Source organism: Mesoplodon mirus (assembly GCF_964341445.2).
Source record: "Mesoplodon mirus genome assembly, chromosome: 14".
NCBI lineage: Eukaryota > Metazoa > Chordata > Mammalia > Artiodactyla > Ziphiidae > Mesoplodon > Mesoplodon mirus.
Window position 1 is genome coordinate 42,660,319 of NC_138990.1, and position 21,235 is coordinate 42,681,553.

The 21,235-nt window shown below is 54.1% G+C and overlaps 1 protein-coding gene across 2 annotated transcripts in view; it reads left to right on the plus strand.

Annotated features, from left to right (window-relative positions):
- Window positions 1–21,235, plus strand: part of KLHL29 (kelch like family member 29) — a 311,895-nt gene that overhangs the window by 230,869 nt on the left and 59,791 nt on the right. For both annotated transcript variants that reach the window (XM_082642211.1, XM_082642212.1), the window contains 2 exons: window positions 13,153–13,294; window positions 16,129–16,641. In XM_082642211.1, the coding sequence (XP_082498337.1) occupies window positions 13,153–13,294; window positions 16,129–16,641 (655 nt within the window). The remainder of the gene's footprint in view (window positions 1–13,152; window positions 13,295–16,128; window positions 16,642–21,235) is intronic.

The following is a 21,235-nucleotide window of genomic DNA, read 5'->3' on the forward strand; positions in this document are numbered from 1 at the left end:
AGGAAACCCTGTGCCGTCAGCTGGACGATTCCGGGGGTGGCCACCCAGGCTGGCTGGGTTTCCACGAGAAGTTTTGGGATCCTGCTTCTGCCCTTGTACCTTTGATTCCGAGCTCCTTCTTCCTGGGAAGCCACCTGGCCTGGGCTCAGCCTCACTGCACGAGGCAGGGCATGCATCTCACTCCACTTACTGTGATGTTTAGGGGCGAGCAAAGGAATCGTCTCATGTCTGCGTATTTAAGCACTTTTATTAAGTGGAACAAGCTATTTCTGAACACGAGAGTGGCCAACAGCCTTACAGGAAATTAAAATGAACCATGACAATGGAAAATTGCATAGGGGCATGGCGGATTCTCCGGAGATAAATACAACAAGGCTTTCAACAGCATTCGGGAAAGACCAGAGATCAGGGAGATTATGTTGTGAGAGGAGAAAGCAAACCACCGGAAAATTAGAGCTCAGGCTGGTGGGAGGACCAAGGGAACGCTGGTCAGGCCTGTGGGTGGCCCTCCATTAAACACCCCTGGAGTCTGATGGACAGAGTCGGGCAGAGAAGCAACAGGCAGATAGAGCTCAACTCAACTAGGCAAGCATTTTCTCAGCATCCACAGCATGCATGCTATGTGGGTACAAGGGACTGAACTGTGTTCTCCCCGAATTCATAGGGTTGAGTTCCTGACCCCCACTGAAGTGGTCTTTAAAGATGGGGCCTTTGGGCTTCCCTGGTGGCGCGGTGGTTGAGAGTTCGCCTGCCGATGCAGGGGACACGGGTTCGTGCCCTGGTCTGGGAAGATCCCACATGCCGCGGAGCGGCTGGGCCTGTGAGCCATGGCCGCTGGGCCTGCGCGTCCGGAGCCTGTGCTCCGCAATGGGAGAACCCACAACGGTGAGAGGCCCACATACGTCAAAAAAAAAAAAAAAAAAGATGGGGCCTTTGGGAGATTATTTGGTTTAGATGAAATCATGAGGATGGGGGCCCCCATAATGAGACTATTGTCCTTATAAGAACAGGAAGAGGCTAGAACTTTCTCTGTGCCATGTGAGAACAGAGCAAGAAGGTGGCCGGCTACAAGCCAGGAACAGAGCCCTCAGCAGAACCTTGTCATGCTGGCACCCTGACCTCGGACTTCCAGCCTCCAGAACTGTGAGAATTTCTGTTGTTGTGTCACCCAATCTATGGTATTTCGTTACGGCGACCCAAGCTAATACAGTGAAGAATGGAGGTGGACACACTCTTCTGGGACTCAGAGAACTCTTGGGACTTGAGTGTTGTAAACTGGCACATCTAAAGGGTTGACAGATATTAGCTGTTATAATTATGATTTCTCCTATAGCCTGTGCACTCTCCGAAGCCAGAGGCTATCTATTGTTGTCTCAACCACACGATAGCTTCTCAGTAAGTGTGGGTGAATGAATGAGTGAATGAATGGTGCATCTGAGTCAATGGGCCCCAGCACCACATGGATGGAGTTGTGGTATCCAGGCAGCCCTGCAAGGAGGTGAAAGGAAGGGAGCATTGGCCCAGGTAGTCTGCTGGGGAAGGGGTGCCAGTGGATGGGGTTTGTCTGGGACCCTCTCCGTGACCCGGGATCCACAGCAAGCAGCCGCAGGCAGAAAGCCTCTCAGGCCGTCTCCATGGTGGGTCCAACCCAGTGGCCCCAGGGGTTGGTACACTGCCTGCCGCATCCTCTTGCAGGGCAGGGCCAGAGCGTTACCCTGCTCTGGTCACCCAGAAGCCCACTCCTCCTCCCACGTCACCCCCCTGGAGAAGCCTAGCTGTCTGTCTACGCCAAGAGGGGCTGCTTCCCTGTCTCTCCCGCCCTTCCACCACCTCTTAAGGATTTCACCACTTTCCCTTTCGCACCTGGACCTCCAAAGAGTTTAGGTAGAATCTGTGTGCCCCGGCAAGCTTTCTGAAGCCTGAAACAATGGAGTAGAACTGAATGATGCCATTTCCCTTAAAAAAAAAAAAAATCACTTGAATGGCCTCAGTCCTGAACTACCGCAGCTGAGCTGGACCACGGCCAGAGGGCACACCCCTCCCTCAGGACACTGCCTGGTCATGCACCGCTCTCACAGAGAGCCTGGGCAGGAGATAGCAAAGAGAAAGCACCAGGCAGCGGGAAGATGTCCACTGAGTGCCTCTTCAAGCATTCTGGAAGATTCCACTACAGAGCTGGTCAACCCACCGGGCTCCCAGCCCTATACTGCCTTGGAATCCAGGCTCCAGTGCTGAGACGCACACTCGGGCACTGACTTGCTTCCATAAGTCTTGAAGACCTGGCAGTAAAACAGCTCCTTCAGCTGCGCCACCCCGTCTGAGGAGCCGCCTTGTGGCGACATCGGTGCTATGTTGTTTGTTTCTTTGTCCTGCCTGGCCTCGGGGTGGCCCTGCCACAATCCTCTCTCTTATTAGGCTTCTAACGAGGTCGCCGAAGATGCCTGTGTCAGGACCGTCTTACCAGGCGTGAGAGTCGAGCTCTCAGTCGACTTCTGCCCAGAGAGTCACAAGGCAGAGGGCTCAGAAGTCAGAACTGTCCCCTCTCGCCAGCGAGCCTTTGTCTGTAACGACAAACAAGGAGTACTCCATCCAGACCCACGACTCAAAAGGTGGACGGCAGATTTGAATAGGAGTGTCAGGTGTTTGTTGAAGAAAGGACCCCAGAGGAGCCGCAGACAGTCAGCTAGTGCTCATTCTTGGGGTCCTTTCTGGCTCCAGTGGGTCCTCCATATAAGGAAAGCACAGTTTGTCCGAGAATGCTCTCTGGGGAGGGGCTGGGAGGGCCTTGGGGTGCAGAGGGGCCAGGCTAGCCCCTGGCCAAGCCGTTCTTGAGAGCCCGCTGCTTCCCTCGTCTTGGGTGGTTCAGAGCCAACTCCAGGAAGGCCTGGTCCCAAATTAATATCGGGCGCTCAGAGTACAGGCGTCTGAGGGCCAGGCCGGGTCAGCAACAGACCCGCGCGTGTCCCCGCACCCGCTCTCAGCTCAGCTGCCCTGTGCAGAGGACTTTTCCTCGCCAGACTCACTGAGGATTTCAGATCTGAAGATAACAGAGGCTCCTGACGTGGCTGCTGTGTGATGTGCGCCTGTGATTCTGGAGCCAACCCCCGGGGAGGACGAGCGGGTCACAGGCTCTGAGGCTGGGAGGTCGAGGGGTGGCCCCAGAGTCGTCGCCTGCAGGGCCAGCATCTGGGAAACGTCCATCACAGATCAGAGCAGGGCCGCCCCTGCCTCACCTACCTTCCCGCCCACTCTGGCGACAAGAATGAAGATGGGTCGCTGTGTTCCGGCTGGGGGGCTGCGCTCTCACCGGTGTGGAGCTGAGCGGGAACAAGCAGGCCAGCTGGGCCTCTGAGCAGACCGGGCAGGTTCCAAGGAACACAGCTGTCGGAGGGGGGCGTGAGGGCCAATTGAAGGGGGCGACGAAAGGCCTGGCCCAGCGCTGCGAACAGGTGTCCCTCACTCTCGTCCCCGTGCCCACCCATCCGTCTGGGCCACTGGCTTCCTCACATCACAGGCGTCTGCTGAGGGCCAGGCCTGCCCTGCACCTTTCAGCAGAATGAAAGGGAAACTGATATCAGAGGAGAGCTGAAGCTCAGGGAAGGCCTCTTTCTTTTCAAAGACTTTCGTTTGTGATGGGCTTTTTTTTTCTAGGTGATCTTATTTCAAAGCCCCTTTGAAAATTTCGTGGGGTTTTGTAATGGATGAAAAGTTACTTGGAAATGGACTAAGAAGTTTTCCGTTCAACATGGTTAGAGGAAAGTTGAAAGCTTTGAGTTGTAAGGTTCCACCAGATTTATCATTTCTTTTGTCCGTGAGGCCCGTCACTGGGAGGGGGTCTGGGGGAAGGGGCTGGGGGGCCTGGACAGGGCACGCGAGGGAGCACGGCGCAAAAACCAGCCCCGGCCGCAGTTGCCTTACATTTGCAAGGGAGGCCATCTGAGCTGATCTTTCCGCAAAAATGTTTCCAAGGTATAGACTTTGAGGTTGGAACGGGGAATAGCAAACATACTTCCAGAATACTATAGGAAGCTGGGTTCTACCAGAGATGATGGCTACCACACAGATGTTTCATATCAGAAAAATAATTATGAAAGAAGATAGGGCCCAGATGGACCTAAGAGCAGGGGCCAGAGCCAGAGCGACACTGGCGTGAGCCCTGGAACACATCCATGCTGGAGAACCAGCAAGAGAAGAGGCCAGTGAACAACACAACAACCAGAAAAAGCATTGGTACCGAAACTGAAGGGAAGAGTTTCGAGTAGGAAGGAGGAGGAAGCTGGCGTCAGGGATCAGAGCCTGGGGAAATGCTACTGGGCTTGGCAATAGGAGATGACTGTCCATTTAAGGGGGGTGATTTCACTGAAGAGCAGGGGTGGGAAGAGTTAAACAGTGAAAGCTGAGGGGTAACAGGAGTGGGTACCAGGTGTCCTGAATCCCATGGAGGGGGTGACCACAAAAGGTGGAGGGGGGACAGGGAAGGTAGGTGGATGCTGGAATGACAGGTAAAGTGGTCGAACAAGGATTTTTCAGCTCCTGTGATGGAAAGCCAAGGGGAAGGGGCTGATCAGAGGGGGAGAGAGGGGACGTGAAGGGTGGGAGTGCATTGCTGGCTTTGGAGAAGGGTGGAGACGTCAGTCTGTGCTGCCCTGGTCTGAGACTGAAGAACTGGCCCCATTGGAGACAGCCAAGACCTCACTGGCAGGGGTTGGTGGGACATATCAGTGGTGGGTTAGAGTCTGGGGGTCTGAGGGAGTGGGAGAGATGATGGAAGGACCAGTGGATCTGGCTCCCCAACCCCAGCGTGCTGTCGGGGTCAGAGCAGGAGGCCCACTTGGGCTGGACACGATGGGAGAAGGAGAAGCCATGGCTGGTACTCCTGTGACCAGGGATTCTAAGTGTAACCCCAAAAGGGGTTACACAACCCCAAAAGGGTAGTGTGGGCACGGGCTTGATAGGACTATGCGCATTTATGGAGTTGCCAACCCCAGCAGGGGTGGCCTGGGAACATTCCAGCCATCACAGAGCATTTCTGAGGGTCTTAGGATAGAACAGGCCTCGGTTAGCACCCCAAGCCTGGCAGGCTCTAGCTGTCATTGAAGTTCTCTGGGCCTTCTTACTCTCTCCTGTAAAATGAAGGTGAGAACACAGATTTCCTCAGGGAAAGAAATCACATCCTGCCCATGCCTGGCATGTAGAGGGCACTCAATAAACGTGAGCCATAAGGATGGGGGCAAGCTGGGCAGCCCCACCTCACCTGTGCCTGAATCCATTTATGGCTGGGGTTTGTTGGGTCCTCATGGTGATTCAGTAAGAGAAAGAGGGCACAGGAAGTGCTTGGTGGTTTCAACTTAAAGTATTTGCCTGGGATCGCAGGGCCAGGTTAGAGGCTGACCACTGGCCTCTGCAGTGCTGTCTCCCACCCTAGCACATGGTGTCGCTCGCCACACTGCCCCCTGGAGTGGAGACCTGCTTTCTCTGCTCCCTTACCCCTCCTCCCATCACATCCTCTGCCCCCACCCAGCTCCTGACAGGAACACTTGCCCTCCGGAGACATCATCATATTCCATAATATGATTGGAATCTGAATATATATTTAAAATGACAAGTTTGAAATTAAAATTTAAATAAAGAATTACTTTTCTGTAAGTTGCTCCGAAAGCAGTAATTTAGCAGCAAATTGAAAGAGAAAGGTAAGCACTGGTCGTTTAAACCATCGTGCAGTTTCCAGAATGCGAGCCAGAAGTGTCTCAATTTAACACATCATTGGTTAGTATTATTAGAAATTTCATCGGGCTCTAGAGCGCATTATGGCGCTGCTCCGAAGGGAGTGCTGGGGGCGCGGCCTGGGTTCAGGGGTCCAGAGTGGGCAGCCTGTTTAATGAGGGCAGGAGGGGCTCAGGAGAGCCTCCTCCAGCCCCAAGTGGGGATTTAACTGCGATTATTTTCTTGTTTGTAGTTCGGTAGCAATCATGAAATGAGACCTGAGAGACCCATAAATGTCATTTGCTCTTCCCAGAGGTCACAGACTTACAGCTTTGGTGTCTGTCAACACATTTTTCTGACCCCTAGAACCTACGCTGGGAACAGGAGTCCAAGAAGACGGTGTCACCTGTCTGGCTCCCATGAGCCACATGAGCAGGACCAAACAGTCTGTCCCGATCAGGACCTGCCCAGCAGCCTCAGCCCCTAGGTTCCCCACACTGGGGCACAGGGGTCTGAGAACTTGAATGTCAAGACTGTCCTTACCCCCACCAGAGTGAGGTCCATAGACTGCATCACCTGGTAGGCCTGTTAAGGAGCCACATTTTGGGGTCCCCGTCCAGACCTACTGAATCAGAAGCTCTGAAGGTGGGGTCCTGAAGCCTGAATTCTTAACACCCTGCCCCCCGGAATCTTCTTATGTGCACTCACACAAGTCAGAGGGCCCCTGCCATAGAGGTGGTCAATGCTCTACCTGTGTGATCTTGGAAGCCATGCTCTCATGGATAACCTGCAAGTCCTAGAAAGCCAGACATCTATGTATAAATCTCGGAGCTGTAATCTAAAAACCTCAGACACCAAAATATCTCTCCCTTACCCCCATCCTGAATTTCCACCATTACAACACCATTCCTTTAAGTAAGAAATGCTTTCCTGGGCTTTCACCTTTGTAGTGTGAGGGCCCCTGGGAGGTTCCCAACACCCCAGTCTGAATAAGTTTACCAAAAACTGGCCTCTGTCAGTCCCCACAGTTGGACCTGAGCACCATGAAGCCCCTAAGTGCCTTGTAGGAAGAGGGATGCTGAAAAGGAAGTGAAACATCCACTCTTTTCAGGGAGCAGGCTGCCCAGTTATGCTCAGTCCTGGAGTTGGCAGCCTCCAGGAGCTGATTCCCAGGGCAACCCAGGGTTTGGTGGTCAGACATGCCTGAGCTTTCATGTCTGCTAGGAGCCCTGTGGGAACCTGCAAGAGGAGCCCTGAGAATGCTTCAGAGTAAGAAGAAAAAGGAGATGAGAGCGTTCACCACGGATGCTGGGCCCAGGACACCAGAGCCAGCATCATCCTCGTGCTCCCAAATCCGTGTGCCTCTGCTACCAGCCTCTGCAGAGCGTGGACTCGGAGCTGTGCTGGCTTCCTCACACTGCCCGACCCCCAGACCGAAACCTCACCCCTGTGTGTCTGAGCGGGCGGGCACACGCCTGTGCTCCAGCCACAAGGGAAGCTGGCAGAGTACGTGTTCTGGCTTCCACCTCAAGATGGGGGCAAGATGGGGGTGTTCAAAAGGTGCCAGGCAGTCAGGAAAAACATTGCCAGAGGTCCACTGCAGGGCTCAGGCCATATCAGCAGTCCCTCGGCAGAAGGGGCTCTCAGAATCCAGAGCCAGGGGTTGTGGAGATATCTCACCAAAGCTTGTCTTTCCCAAATTAGGTGGGAATCACGGGAAGCGGCGAGATAAAAAATCAGGCTGCAGGTGAAGCTCAGAGTGTAGTCAGCTCCAGGCTTCCCACTACTGTCCTCCCTGCTGCTTCTCTTTTCATCACAGGCCATTTCCCAACCCCCCACCGGGCTGGGGTGTGCCTTGGTGTCCAGGGGTACTTCTGGCCCAGAGTGAGCATGGGAGTATTGTCTGATCGATTAAAGCGAGGTGAGGGCTGGGGGACTCTGGGCTCCCTTGGGAGAAGGGGCTCACTGCGGTGAGGGAAAGGGCAGCTGTACTCAGGAATGCTCAGCAGATGGCAGTCCCTGCTAACACTGTCACACCACGTGAGTGACAAGAGTGTCAAGACTTGCAGGTTCCAATCTGTGGAGGCAGGTTCATGGGCAGGAGAAGGACTTGGATGCTGGCACTGTCATCTGTCACTCCCCCGAGAGGAGGCCCCCGCGAGCCCCAGAAGTGGACCCTGGAGCCTGGCTCTGTCCACTGTATCTAGGCTGCAAATGCACCAGCTGCTGTGGGGCCCTTTGGTGGCGACCTTGGCCAGAATCATCTGCCTTGTTGAACCCTGCCCAGCTTTTGTGGTCCAATGTCAGCTCTCCCTAACTTCCAGCCTCCATTGATTCACTCCCTTCTGACGTCCTTAGGTGAACAGTGGAAGAAGCTGAGTTCTGGTTTTTCCACCAGCCCCATCGAGGCAGGAGTCAACCTCAGCATCCCACATCTCCGACTATGCTCGGGCACTGGGCGAGGGGTCAGCAGATTGGGGCATTAGGTCTCCAGGCAGCCTCCAGCAGCATTCAGGGCAATGGTGTTGGGGGTCCCAGCACACGAGGCCTCCACGGTCTGGAAACGTCATCTCCCCAGTGAGAGGAACACATTGTATCAGGCTTCCCAGGTGCACTAAGCGATTCCACATCTCTGTTCTGTTACTCCCATCATGCCCTCTCCTGAAGTGTAGGCCATGCATTCATGCACTCGTGAACCAACAGTGATGGACACTCCTACTGTTGGCCAACACTGTAACTCGGAGACCTCGCCTTCCCTGGGCACCTACACCAGGCCGGCAGGAGCTGGGTCAGGTCCTGCCGTGCGGGTCCCTGCCATCATGGAGCCCACCCACCAGTAGAGGTCAGTACCGACCCTGAAAGGCAGTGTTCCGAGGCTGTGGTCCTCATGCGTGCAGGGCAAGGGGTGAGAACAAGCGAGGCATGGCAAGGCCCCGGGGAGTCCCATCCCCTCATCTTTCGAATTTCCCTGACCACCTGGGATGCTGCTGGCCTATATGGCACCCTTGTGCAAAGTAGAAAAAAGGGCTCCCTGTGGATGGACAAATTAGCAAAAGCAGCCCTTCCGGGCTGTCACAGCTTCATGGGTGCACAGGCATCTTTGCACCGTGCACCACCTGCGGACCCGCATGCCAACTCCTAAGTGGAGCAGGGTCCCCAGTGCCGCTCTGTAGGCGACGTGTAACTGGCTCTCCCCACGCTGATAGAGCACAACCCAGGGGCCTCAGGGGGCTTGTCACAGGTGGAGCTTCCCAGCCCCCCAGCCAGCAGGCGCTTCAGCCCATGGCGCCCCTCACAGAGAGCTTCATCTATAAAGGATCGGGGTCCTTAGTGTTCTTCAGCCGTTGAAAGAAGCAGGATGCTGTCAGCCGCCATAAAAATGTGACCTTTGAAAATTTACAAGAGCTTGGGGTTTAAAAGCTGCTGCGTTAATGATGCATCCCATTAGCATCTCATTAAAGGGAAGCAGAGAGAAGCCTGCTTGGGCCGATGATGGGCAGATAGGGCTGCTTGGAGGTGCCGGGCAGGAGGAGGGCTCTCTTCGGCTGCCTCTCTGTGCCGAGGGCCATCATGTCACTGGAGCAGAAGCAAGGCCAGAACACTGGGGAAAGGCCAGATGTCTTTGTGGCTTCAGTGATGTCCTCTGTGATGGCAGTGGGAGGGGGCGAGGGGAGGCTCCCTCAGCCCTGCCCTCCTCCCCGCCGGCCCAGGCTGTTCTCCTGGTTGGTGTCTGTACATTCTTGAGTTGGCAGCCCCCTGAAACTCGGGGAGGCCTAGCATTTGGGCTGGGGTGGGTGGCCTGGAGAGCCTTTGGTGGAATTGTGGACCTCTGGGGACCCTGAACCAAGGTGGAAAGGTTTAGTAGGAGCCAAGTTCAAAGCTGGAGGCATGGGCTTCCCTGGTGGCGTAGTGGTTGAGAGTCCATCTGCCGATGCAGGGGACGCGGGTTCGTGCCCCGGTCCGGGAAGATCCCACATGTCGCAGAGCGGCTGGGCCTGTGAGCCATGGCCGCTGAGCCTGCACATCCGGAGCCTGTGCTCCGCAACGGGAGAGGCCACAGCAGTGAGAGGCCCGCATACTGCAAAAAAAAAAAAAACTAAAAAAACCAACTGGAGGCGTAAACCCACACACGGTCCCCTAGAAGCCTCCAGAACCTGGGAACCTCGAGTTTACCTTGGGCCTGGAACCCATTTGCAGAACAGGGCTCTGGTCAGGCCGAGCTGACTCACATCACCAGCTGCAACATTCCTCACCACCTGGGCGTCCAGGCGCCTCGGCGAAGCACACAACCCGTGTCCATGTTTTTTCTGGAGGGAGTGAAGGAAGGAATGTTCATTTCTTTTTTTCAATACAATGAATAAAAAGTCCTGAACTGCAAGTTGCTCATAGCTTCAGAAGTTGCTAGTGCCAAATAGAATGAGTCCTTATTTATCTTTCCTAATGAAAAAAAAAAATAGGCTGTTTTCCTTCTCACAGCAGAACCTCTTTCTTGTACATAAGAACTCGCTTGTCATAGTCATGAAAGACACAGGCAGACAGCAGGCCTGTTGTAGCCACAGCTCAATCACCCCGGAGCCCTGGGCCCGCCCCAGTACCCCCTGGGCCCCCTGCACCCCCAGCTTCCTTCTGGCGTGTGACTCATAGCTGGGAGAAGCCCCTCGAGGGCGGGGCTGAGTCTCAGTGACTGCCCGTCCCCAGCCCAGGGGGCCCAGTTTGGGCAGGGCCGGCCACAGAGCAGGGGCCCAGTTTACTGAAGAGCAAACCCCCTGACCAGCAAAGGCGCAAGTGAGCGAGCTGGCAGGAGTGTTTTAGAATCAAGGGCCTGAGGAAAAGCGTGTAGTTTTTCAAGTTCAGAAACTCCTCCAATTTTAGGGCAAAACCCCAAACGCCTGAAGTTTTAGAGTCTAATTACCTGCTCTCAAGCAGGAGACCCAGACCACCCCTTCTGGTGGCAGCGGCGGCTCTAAGGACCAGGCCCAGGGCCTCCAAGTTCACGGAGCCCTTCCCCACCCTGTCAGGTTACCAGGCCTGGGTGCTGATTCAGCCAGGACAAAGGGCAACTGCAGGAGGACCCAGAAAACCAAACCTGCCTCTGGCCTGGGAGGCCTCCGGGAATTCCAGGCTGCAGAGAGGGGGCTGCAGCACCCCCTACTAGCAGAAGGGATAAGGAGGCCAGGGTCTCCCCATTCAAACTTCACCCCAAAACAGGGCCCCGAATGGGACATCACACTGGCTTCTTTCCCCCGGATGCCTCTTATTGTGGGAAAAGCGACCTCTGCACCTCTGACCCACCAGCTCCCCAAGGGCCTGGGAATACAGAGGGGGCTGCAGGCAGGGCACCCTGGAAAGCTGTCTATTTAGAGAACGCTGTACAAGCCACGCTTTTGTTTCCTAAGTTCCCTAAGACTGTTGGTGAGTGTGGCTAAATCCCCAGCCTCCCCGCCTACCCTGTCTCATCTGTCCCACAGACGGAAGCAGGGCAGAGGCCTCTGATAAGGAAGCTTGTCCGCAGAATTGTTCTTTCCTCAGGAGATTGACTCTTTTCCTTTGTTTCCTGCGCTGTTCACAGAAGCGAAGCGTCTGAAATGCAGGCCGGAGATAAAGTACAGCCTAATGCAATTAGCTCAGCACAGCTTATGGTCCTAATAGGATGTGCTCCTGCTTCTCCCAGCAGGCCCTGATGCAGGCACTGTTTGTCATCTGCGTAAGGCATCAAAGCCCCAGTAAGTCCATACCCCCTCCCGCCTGCCAGTACTCTCCAGCCAGCCCGGTAAGGAGAATCCTGCTGCTCAGAGATGCCCAGAAAGGGGCGCTGCCCCCCACCAGCTGGGTCACTGACTTAGCTTCCAACAGGAGGCAAGAGCACTGTGGCCTCACCTGAGAGAGGCCTGCAGATGACCCTGGAGGCTCCTTTGCCCTTCTGTGACTGTCCCCAAACCTGGTTGGGCTCTGGCTACACTCCTGCAAGCTGTGGTCACTGCTCCTGGAACCATCTCTCTTGAGACTCTCACCCCCTCACATCCCAGTTATCCCAGTACCAGGCCCTCCAATGTGTTTTGGGGATTTTTTTTTTTTTTTTTTGCTTATTATAAATATTATAAAGTTATAAATAATGGTAATGGCCACAGTAGAAAATTTGGCAAATACAGAGAAGTATAGACAAAAAGAATAAAAGTTTCCCTTAATCCCTTCACCCAAGAATGACATCCCTGCTAATATTTTGGGATTTTTCCTTTCTACACATATTATTTTACATGATAAGTTTATATGCATGTCATTTTATGTCCTGCTTTTCTCATTTAACATTATAGCGTAAGCATTTTGCCACCTCATTAGGAATTTCTAGTAAACATGATTTTTTTCTTTAAACAAGTCTTAATCTCCAAAGACATTTTTTAAATTAATTTATTTATTTTACTTTTGGCTGCGTTGGGTCTTCGTTGCTGCGCACAGGTTTTTCTCTAGTTGCGGTGAGCGGGGGTTACTCTTCTTTGCGGTACGCGGGCTTCTCACTGCGGTGGCTTCCCTTGTTGCGGAGCATGGGCTCTAGGCACACAGGATCAGTAGTTGTGGCGCACGGGCTTAGTTGCTCCGCGTGATGTGGGATCTTCCCAGACCAGGGCTCGAACCCGTGTCCCCTGCATTGGCAGGCGGATTCTTAACCACTGTGCCACCAGGGAAGCCCAGTAAACATGATTTTTATTGCCTATATAATATTCCATGGTAAGGTGGTAGCTCAGGGAGACCAGTGCTGTCCTAATGTTTGTTTTCGCCCTGAGGTTTGTTTTCTCATTGAATATCTAAATGAGCAAGTGAGATCCTGGAGCAGAGAGCCTGCCTGCTTCCTGCAGGGAGGAGCCGAAGGTCCCAGTGAAGATGCTCCCTGCCTTCCAGCCCCGCAGCAGGACCTGCGCTGTCCTCCCAGGGGCCCCAGTCCACCCCCTCCCACGCCTCCTCTGTGGAGTGGGAAGTCTGGGGCCTCAGCGGCTGGTGTGGAAGCAGGATGGGGCCCGACAGTAATGCTTTGGAGAGCCGTCGTCTCACATGTCAAAGGGCTGGGCACATGGTGGTATTGGGCCTGGGCTGAGTATACAGTTGGTGCTCAGCACATGCCTGCGCATATTGTTGCAGCTTATTAATGACCCAAGGACTAGGGGGGTGTCATTTCTCATAGCACAGAGTGCTCGTTCCATTTTGATGGCTCAGGGAGAGTGGGTGGTGGAGGAGGCACCGGGTTAGGTTGGGTGTCCCTGGAGGCAGGATTCTAGCCGAGGCCACGGCTGCTGCTGCTGCACCAAAACGCCCTGCAATTCTCCCGTGGTACTGGGTGCAGGGCCAGGTCTCTGCCTCTGGCCCCGTGGCTCAGGCAGCAGGAGCACTGTGGGGGATGGGCGCCAGGGCAGGACCGTGGCCAGGCTGTGCTCACCCTCCTGCTCTGCTTCTCCCCAGGCCCCCGGCATCTCCAAAGCAGACAATCAGTCCCAGGGACTCACGACCAGCATCCGGTGGGGGCAGACGCCCATCAATCAGTCCACGCCTTGGGACACTGATGAGCCGCCCTCCAAACAGATGAGGGAGAGCGACAATCCAGGTGTGTACTACAGGGCAGACACAGCCACCTACACTGGGAGCTGGAGGGGAGGGGGAGAAGCGTCTGAGACCTCTTGGGTGCCCCAGCTGCTCAGCAGGTCCTGACCCACGGCCTGCAGCAGCCCAGAACTCAGGCTGCACTGGGGGCAGGGGGACGGGGGTGGGGCAGTGGGGCATGACTGTGTATCATTCCCTGGGCAGTAGCTGTGTCTCTACCCCTTTCTCAAGAAAATAGTGGGAAGGACAGGGAGTGAGAGTGACATCATAGGAGTGACTCTGAATCTGCTTCGAGTTATTTTGAATAGTTAGTCATTCCTAAACCTCAGTACTCTGATTCATAAATTTCCAAAATCACCCGTTCCAGTGAGGTCTTGCCTTGCCAACAGTTACATAAGAACTGAGAAGCTCCCCCGCCCCGGGGACTGGGGGTTTACCACCTTCTACAGCACCGGAGGCCTTCTTACACGGCTCTGACCATAACAAAAACCCTCCCTGCTATCTCCTTTGGATCCCAGACCTCCCCTTGGGATACATAGAACACGTGGGCTTGGCCATCCACACCACAGCCCTACAGATAACTGAAGACCCCTGCTCATCCCCTCTCCAAGTCTTCTGCAGGACGAACACCCCAAGACTTCAGCCATACCCTCAAGCCCGTGGCTTCCAGTCCCTTTACCTTCTTGGGAATTGTTCCTCTTCCTGCATCCTTCAGTGCCCAGAACCCAAAACAAACAACCCACGAGTGGTCTGTAGCACCTCCTTCATTCAGCCCTTCTACCTTGATCAATGCAGCCTCCCATCACTTCTGCTCTGCTGGTAGCCACATCGCATGCTGTCTCAACAGTAAGACCCCAAGACTGTCAAGGTGGCTACTCTGACCCCTGTCCATCTCCTCACAATCTGGCTTAAGCAGCTGGGTGTGGGGACCCAAGGGCAAGACCTTGTCAATATCTTCCTGTATGACTCAGCATCTTTTAGGTGCCTGCTTTTATTACTGACCTTTACCCAACCTTCCCAATATGATGTCTCCTGCAGACTTGGTCATATGTCTTCCATATTGTCATCCAAATCATTGATAAAAAATGGTGAGTGTATCACTAGAGACCTCCCTTTATGTCTCCAGCATCCTCTGGGCCATTCCCTGGCTCACGAATCAATCACCTCTGTGGCCCTACCTCTCTCTATGTTCACCTCAGAGCTCTCTGAGAGCTCGCCAGCTGTACTCTGAAGTTCTAATGCATTTTTCCAGGCTCCCTGGCCAATCCTGCAGAGGACTGAGCTTCAGGTGGCATGCCTTGTGCTTAAGACACCAGGCTAGCTCACACTGATGCCACCTCCTATTCTTCAGGCTTGGGGACAATCCCCCTTAGCAGCCAGTTCTATAATTTTGCTGGCACTGCTTCACGGACATTTGTAGGCTTCTAGTTTTCTCCAGCCTCTCTCATAATCGAAACCAAAACTATCTGTGGCACGTTTATTATGTGCCTTGTTCTGTGTGTCATCTCACTGCTCACAGCAACACTACGAAGTTGGCATTATTGTCCCACTGCAGATGAGGAAACTACTCGGGGAAGGCTTTGCCCTAAGGTCCCTCAGCTAGTGAGGGCACACCCGGGACTAAAATGCCAAGCCAAGCCTGGCTGTCCACCAACTCCTCACAGACAGTACCCACCGGTGGTTAGGGAGTCACCCCACCATCTTGGCTCCTGCCCTGCCTCGAAATTGTACTTCTGTGAGAGAGCTCCAGGCCCCACCTTCTAGCCTCTGGAGCTGGTGGCCCTGAGTACCCCTTGGTTCCCACTCTCCTTCCTCAGACTCTGCCCCCGCTCCAGGCATCATGACAACCAAGGTGGCCTTCAGAAGACAGAGTCCTAGACCCAGACTTATTCATCAGAGGTGACCCAGATTGACCTTCCCGGTCACAGTATCTTCCAGCTTCACTCACAAGCCCACTTGGGTCACCTCCATGTCAGCTGAGCTCAGAGGGCCATGCTCTGCCTGATCTGGGCACAGCTGGCTTTGCATCTTAAACTGGGGTCTCAGGAGGTGTGACTGACCCCTTTGTTCAGCCAATATGGACTTCTCTTGTCTCCCCCAGGGCTGGCCATGCAGAGGTTGCTTAGGACAAACCCTGGCCCCCAGCAAGGCCGTGAGAGAAGCTCCGGCCCGCAGCCCCCCACTGCCCCCACCCCTGGCTCTCCCTTCCTGCCCCACAGAACCTTTGCAGGGCTCCAGGCTTTGGCCCTCTCCTTTTGCCCAGCAAACACGTACTATCTTCACAATCCAGATTTCTCCCCACCTTTCTCAGACAGCGCTCCTCCAGAAAGGAAGGAAAAACACCCACATCTATGGAACATGTAACGCATGCCAGACATTCTGCTAATTTGGGGAGTTTTTGTCAAATACATCTTCATCATTCAGTTCTTCCCGGGAGACCTATGAGGTGGGTGTTGCTAGTTCCATTTGACAGATAGAAAGAATGAGTCTCAAAGATGATAAGCGACCTGCCTAAGGCTCTTAGGTAGTAAGTGGCAGAGCCAGATGTGAAACCAGGTCTCTTGGAAGGTCTCCACTTTCTCCTCTGTATTTTGCTGCTTCTCAGCCTCTCCCTGGCAGGTTATGCTCCCCACTCTGAGACCCCACAGCCATGTTTATCTACTCCTAAAGCACTTATTTTGTGCCACTGTAACCACGGATTCTTAGTCCGTGAGCTCCCGGACACAGGCCTCTTGTTCACCTCTGTGACGCCGGCACTCAGCCCAGGGCCGGGGGCAGTCGGTGTTTGTTGAGTGAAGATGTAACTGGCGGGTGACATTTCTTCCATCTCCCTTGCAGGCACAGGGCCGTGGGTGACCACAGTGGCCGCCGGGAGCCAGTCTGCCCTGATCGCACACTCCTACGGAGTGGCCCAGCCTCCCACCTTCAGCCCAGCTGTGAACGTCCAGGCGCCGGTCATTGGGGTGACCCCTTCACTGCCTCCCCACGTGGGGCCCCAGCTCCCGCTGATGCCAGGCCACTACTCACTCCCACAGCCGCCCTCTCAGCCACTGAGCAGTGTGGTGGTCAACATGCCCGCCCAGGCCCTGTATGCCAGCCCGCAGCCCCTGGCTGTTTCCACGCTGCCCGGCGTCGGGCAGGTGGCCCGCCCAGGACCCACCACTGTGGGCAATGGCCACATGGCAGGGCCCCTGCTGCCTCCACCACCGCCGGCCCAGCCGTCTGCCACTCTCCCCAGCGGTGCCCCTACCACCAATGGGCCCCCCACGTCAGACTCGGCCCACGGGCTGCAGATGCTACGGACCATTGGCGTGGGGAAGTATGAGTTCACCGACCCCGGGCACCCCAAAGGTAAGTCCTGCTGCCCACACGCTCCTGCGTGCCCGCACCTGTGCTTCCCTGTATGGTCACTGCCACGGTGCAGACAGGAGTCTGGTTCCTGGCTTCCGTGCTGTCCAGCAGTCTCTCACTGGTTTCATCCAGGCTCCCTGCCAAGGGCAGCCTGGCCTCAGACCAAGGAGGCGGAGGGGAAGGTGGAGGGCAGGACAAGGAAGGCGGGGAAACGTGAGTGCGTAGGGAGCGGAGGGGAGGGAAGAGCCTGCAAAGTCCAGGGCCTTCCGCCTTCAGCCCGAGCCCTGGGCCGTCCTCCCCCTCTGACCCAAGGCCAGGCCATGTGCAGAATGGACAGGCATCCTCGGGTCCTCTTAGGGCTCCCTTAGAACAGTCCCTTTGGGGGCCTTCTCCATTTCCACTCACGAGGACAGTCAGAACATGAACTGTCTGTGTTCCCCGTCCCCACTCCGGAAAACATCTACTGCCGTGCCGTCGGGTGAGAGCAGCTCAGGGGCATGAGTTGAGGCCCAGGAGCCACGCCCAGACCATCCTGAGCCAGCTGAATGTTGGCTCTGTGAGGTCCCATGGGTGGCTCTATGAGGCCCCAAGAAAGAGCACCTCCAGCCTTGGCCTTCATTTAACCCCTCTTCGCCGAGCCCAGGGCAGTTGTCATTCAGGGGAGCTCCAAGGCAGATATTCGAGAACAGAGCCAGGGGAGGGAGGACACCAGGATGTGGTTTTAGTTTGGGCGCCGGCCGGAGGGTCAGTGCAAAGGGCGTCAGCAAACCAGCCTCACTCCTGACGACTGTCTAAGGGACCTGGCCAGCTGGAATGAGGAAGGGAGTGGGAGGGCTGGGGGCCGCAGCTGAGGCTGGTGGGGCTTATCTGCCCCAGGCTTGTCTATCCCCTCCAGGTCCAGTCAGCTGGGCCTCTCCTCCTGCTGACTGGAGAGGGGGGCCAGCGAGCCCTGGATCTGGGTGCGGGCAAGAGGATACTTAACAGGTGGTCTGCCCTGCTGGGCATCCAGGCCTCCTTTGAAAGGGGAGGATGGTCTAGGAGGTGTGGATCTCGGGCGTGACTTCTCAGCCTCCCTACTTACAACCACTTGAGATGGCAGAGTTGGGGGGTGGGGACACCTGCAAAGCAGAGTCTTAGCAGAGCATGGACTCCAACCAGCCATGCTCATCCAGCCTGATCTCTACCTTTATCCCTTCAAGCAACTTCCAGGCCTTGTCAAGCGTCCCAATGCCACCAAAGCCATGTCTAGATCTCTGTTGGGTTTAATTTCCAATCTGGTTGTGCCCCTGACTGCCTTTGTTTTGGAAATCAACACTAGTTTTAAATGACAAAATTATAGAAAATTACATCTATATTTTGGTAAACTCTTGCTTTAAGATCTTTTTTTTTTTAATTGACTGAATTGATTTTTTTTGTTTGTTTGAATTGTTTTGGCTAGGCTCCCTCTCCCTTTAAACAAAAACTCACTCCCAGTTTATATGCCACCAACTCTGACACACTGGGCACTAGGTGTCCCGCCTGCTCCTAAGGCTGTGCCAAAGCCTGAGGCACTGGGTGGGCCTCCCTCTCCCCATCCCATCCCAGGGGGCCTCCTAGGACTGAGCAAAGGTCTTGCTTACTTGCCAATGTCAGGCATGCACCTAGGAAAAGGAGTTGTTCTGTGTAAAAAGGTAACTGGCCCAGCCGGGGCTGCTCCCTGGTTTAGGGCTTAGCACAGAGCTGGCATCCACCTCCTGGAAGCTGCCAGGCGTCGGCACATCTGATCGCTGTTAAGCATCTGGGTCCCTAAGATCAAGAAGATATAGGTGGTAGAGGCAGGTCCCTGCTGCGCCCCTGTTGGCGCTGGGCCTGCAGGCCCTTACAGAGCCGCACCTGTAACATCATCAGACGGCATGAACCATCCTCTATCGCGGGCCTGAGCCCACACACACAGGAGGGGTGTAAAGAGGGGGCCCCTGGTGGGGTGTGCTCTTCCAGCCCCTATGGTGTATATTCAGCACCAGGTGAGGGCCAGGGATGGTGTGGACCTAGAAAGTGTTCACAGCCCCGCCTTCCGGTGACCTAGCTAGATTCCCCCAGCTCCAGCCGGTGACCCAGTGACCCATCCATCATGCTGATTTTCATAGGTTTCCGGTGAGCTGGTTGTTTCCCCCGAAATTACATTGAACTTGCTTCTCTACTTATGGCCCTCATCAGCTGATTTATCCCCTTATATTTGCGGTGAAGAAAGACAATGAAGCATGCACACACAAATGCCTCTCAACTCAAGCCTGGGTGGGTTTTTTCTTTTTCTTTTTTTTTTTTTTAGGTAATTTCTCCTTTCATTTCTAATCTTAAAAGCCTTTATTGCTAAAGCTATAATTTGTCTGTCAGATCTAATGTCAAACAACTGCATATTTTTTTAAATAAGAAACCTGAATTTTGAAACCAAACCTTTGAAACTTGCTATGTGAGACTCATCTTCCTGACAAGACCACGTGGGTTTGGATTTGGGTCACTTTTAATTTTGCCCCTAGGGATTTTACATCTCCGAAGCCCAATTGATTTCACACTCCTAAATGACGGGCAGCTGGCTCCGATGGGAACCAGGAGGCCCTGCGTGAGAGCATCAACACTAGTCAGAGCTCTACTTAAAAAAAAAAAGAACTTTCCTTTTCCCCTGTTCTCTGTTTGAAAGCTTGCCCAGCATTATAATAAGATCCACCATAGAACTCCTTGAGATCTAGCTCATTAAAGTCCCGTGATTTTTCGTACTATTGTTTGACATGACAACCTGGCCTCTCGCGGGGCTGAGTAATTATGAAGAGATCCCCTCCATGAAGAAAAGGTCTTGCCAGCCAGAAGGATGGGCCCCTGGTATTTTTAGACTTCATTAGTGCCCTGATTTTAAACTTCACATTTTGTTTCTTGTAATTATCTTCCCATTGACTGAGCTGAAATTTCAGTTGGGGCTCTGTTAGTCTGCCTTACCAAGAAAGGGCGCTGGGGCTTTCATTTAAAACTTAACCAGTTGAAAAATAAAGGTGGTGTGGAAATGCTTTTTGATTTGCAATAGGTCAAGCAATTGTCTCTCACCTTTGACTAGAGAAGCCGGCTTGCATGCAGCTCGCTGTAATGAGTGTTATTTCAATACAATGAGCACATACAGATTTTTCTTAAGAAACTTACAAGATAAACCTTTCTTTCTCTAAGAACAGTTTGGGGGTGTGGGAGGAATCTGTAGGATTTCCTTTCTTTTTTTTTTAGATTATATGTTAAAAGCTGATTAAAATAGATTTTATGTGTACAAAGTAATAAGAGGGGAACAAAGATTTAGTTCCGCTTGAATCCTGTTACAAAATACCTGAGCCGTTGGTCTTGTTGCGTTGGAACCCCTGAGCTAATCCACGGGCGGAGCTGGTGGCCAGTGTCAGACCTCGTGAGCCGTCGAAGTCCAGTGTCACTGCACTGGTACCACATGAGCCCAGCTGTGTGTGTCACAGCAGAGGTGCAGGCTGTTGATGTCATTCTTTCTAGCCCCTACCTTCTTCCACAAAGGATTTTTGGTGGCCAGGAGGGTGGCCAGAGACCCTCTCAAGCCCCAGACACTAGGCCTAGTGGTGAGCTGCAGAAAGGCTATTATATTTTCACCTGCATGTCAGGGAGAGAGAAGCCAGGATGCACCTGCTCCCTCTTGCTTCAGGACCGAAAAGCAAAGTCCAAGTTGACCAGAAGTGAAGAGGCTTGTCTCTTTTGACTTTAGATTTCACAGGCCCAGGGTGAGGGACCACGAGGATTCTCAGGGCTGGGGAGTCATGCGGTGGGGTGTGTGTAGCCCCTCCCAGTGGGTTTTGCATTTCCTCCTATCCCACCCTTGCCCCTGGACCTCCACCCTGCGGAACTCTGTCTGTCCTCATGCCACCTTCTGCTTGGACAGCAGCTGCCCTGGCCTCCACAAGTGGTAAAGACAGGATCTGGTAAAGATACTTTGAGACAGAGTGAACAGCTGTGTGACTGGGGCAAGTCTTCTGACCTCTCTGAGCCTTCCTTTCATCATCTTGAAAATATGATGACAGTACCACCATCATCGGGCATAGAGGAGCATTGAATGAGATCGTGGGCTTGACCATACATGGCACTATACCCACTTGACATCAAAGCAGTTATTCCTGCCAACACAAGCCCCAGGTCCGGGGAGTTCAGCAGAGAGAGAAGCTGGTGGAGGGGCAGAAAGCAGGGGCCCCTCCCCAGTGCAGAGGAGATGGAAGAAGCCCAAGTTTGTTCACAGGGCTGGCAGCCACTGGTCAAGCTGCTTAATGCGAAGGCCTTGTCCCCATCCCTAAAAGGGAGTGGGATGAGTCACCTTCCTGGCTGGGGGATTCAGGACTGCTCCCCACCAGCCCTGGCACCCAGCACAGATCTCACCTCTCCCTGCACCAGCTCTGACATGCCAGGGCACACTGCTCCCTCAATAAACATTCTGGAAGAAGCTGGGGATGCATGATAACGCTGTTTGCCCACACCTAGTTCGCCCAGAGACACAAAATGTCCAGACTGAAATCATCTTGCCACAGAGCTCTCCCTGTGTCTCTGTCTCAGAAATGACACCATGAAT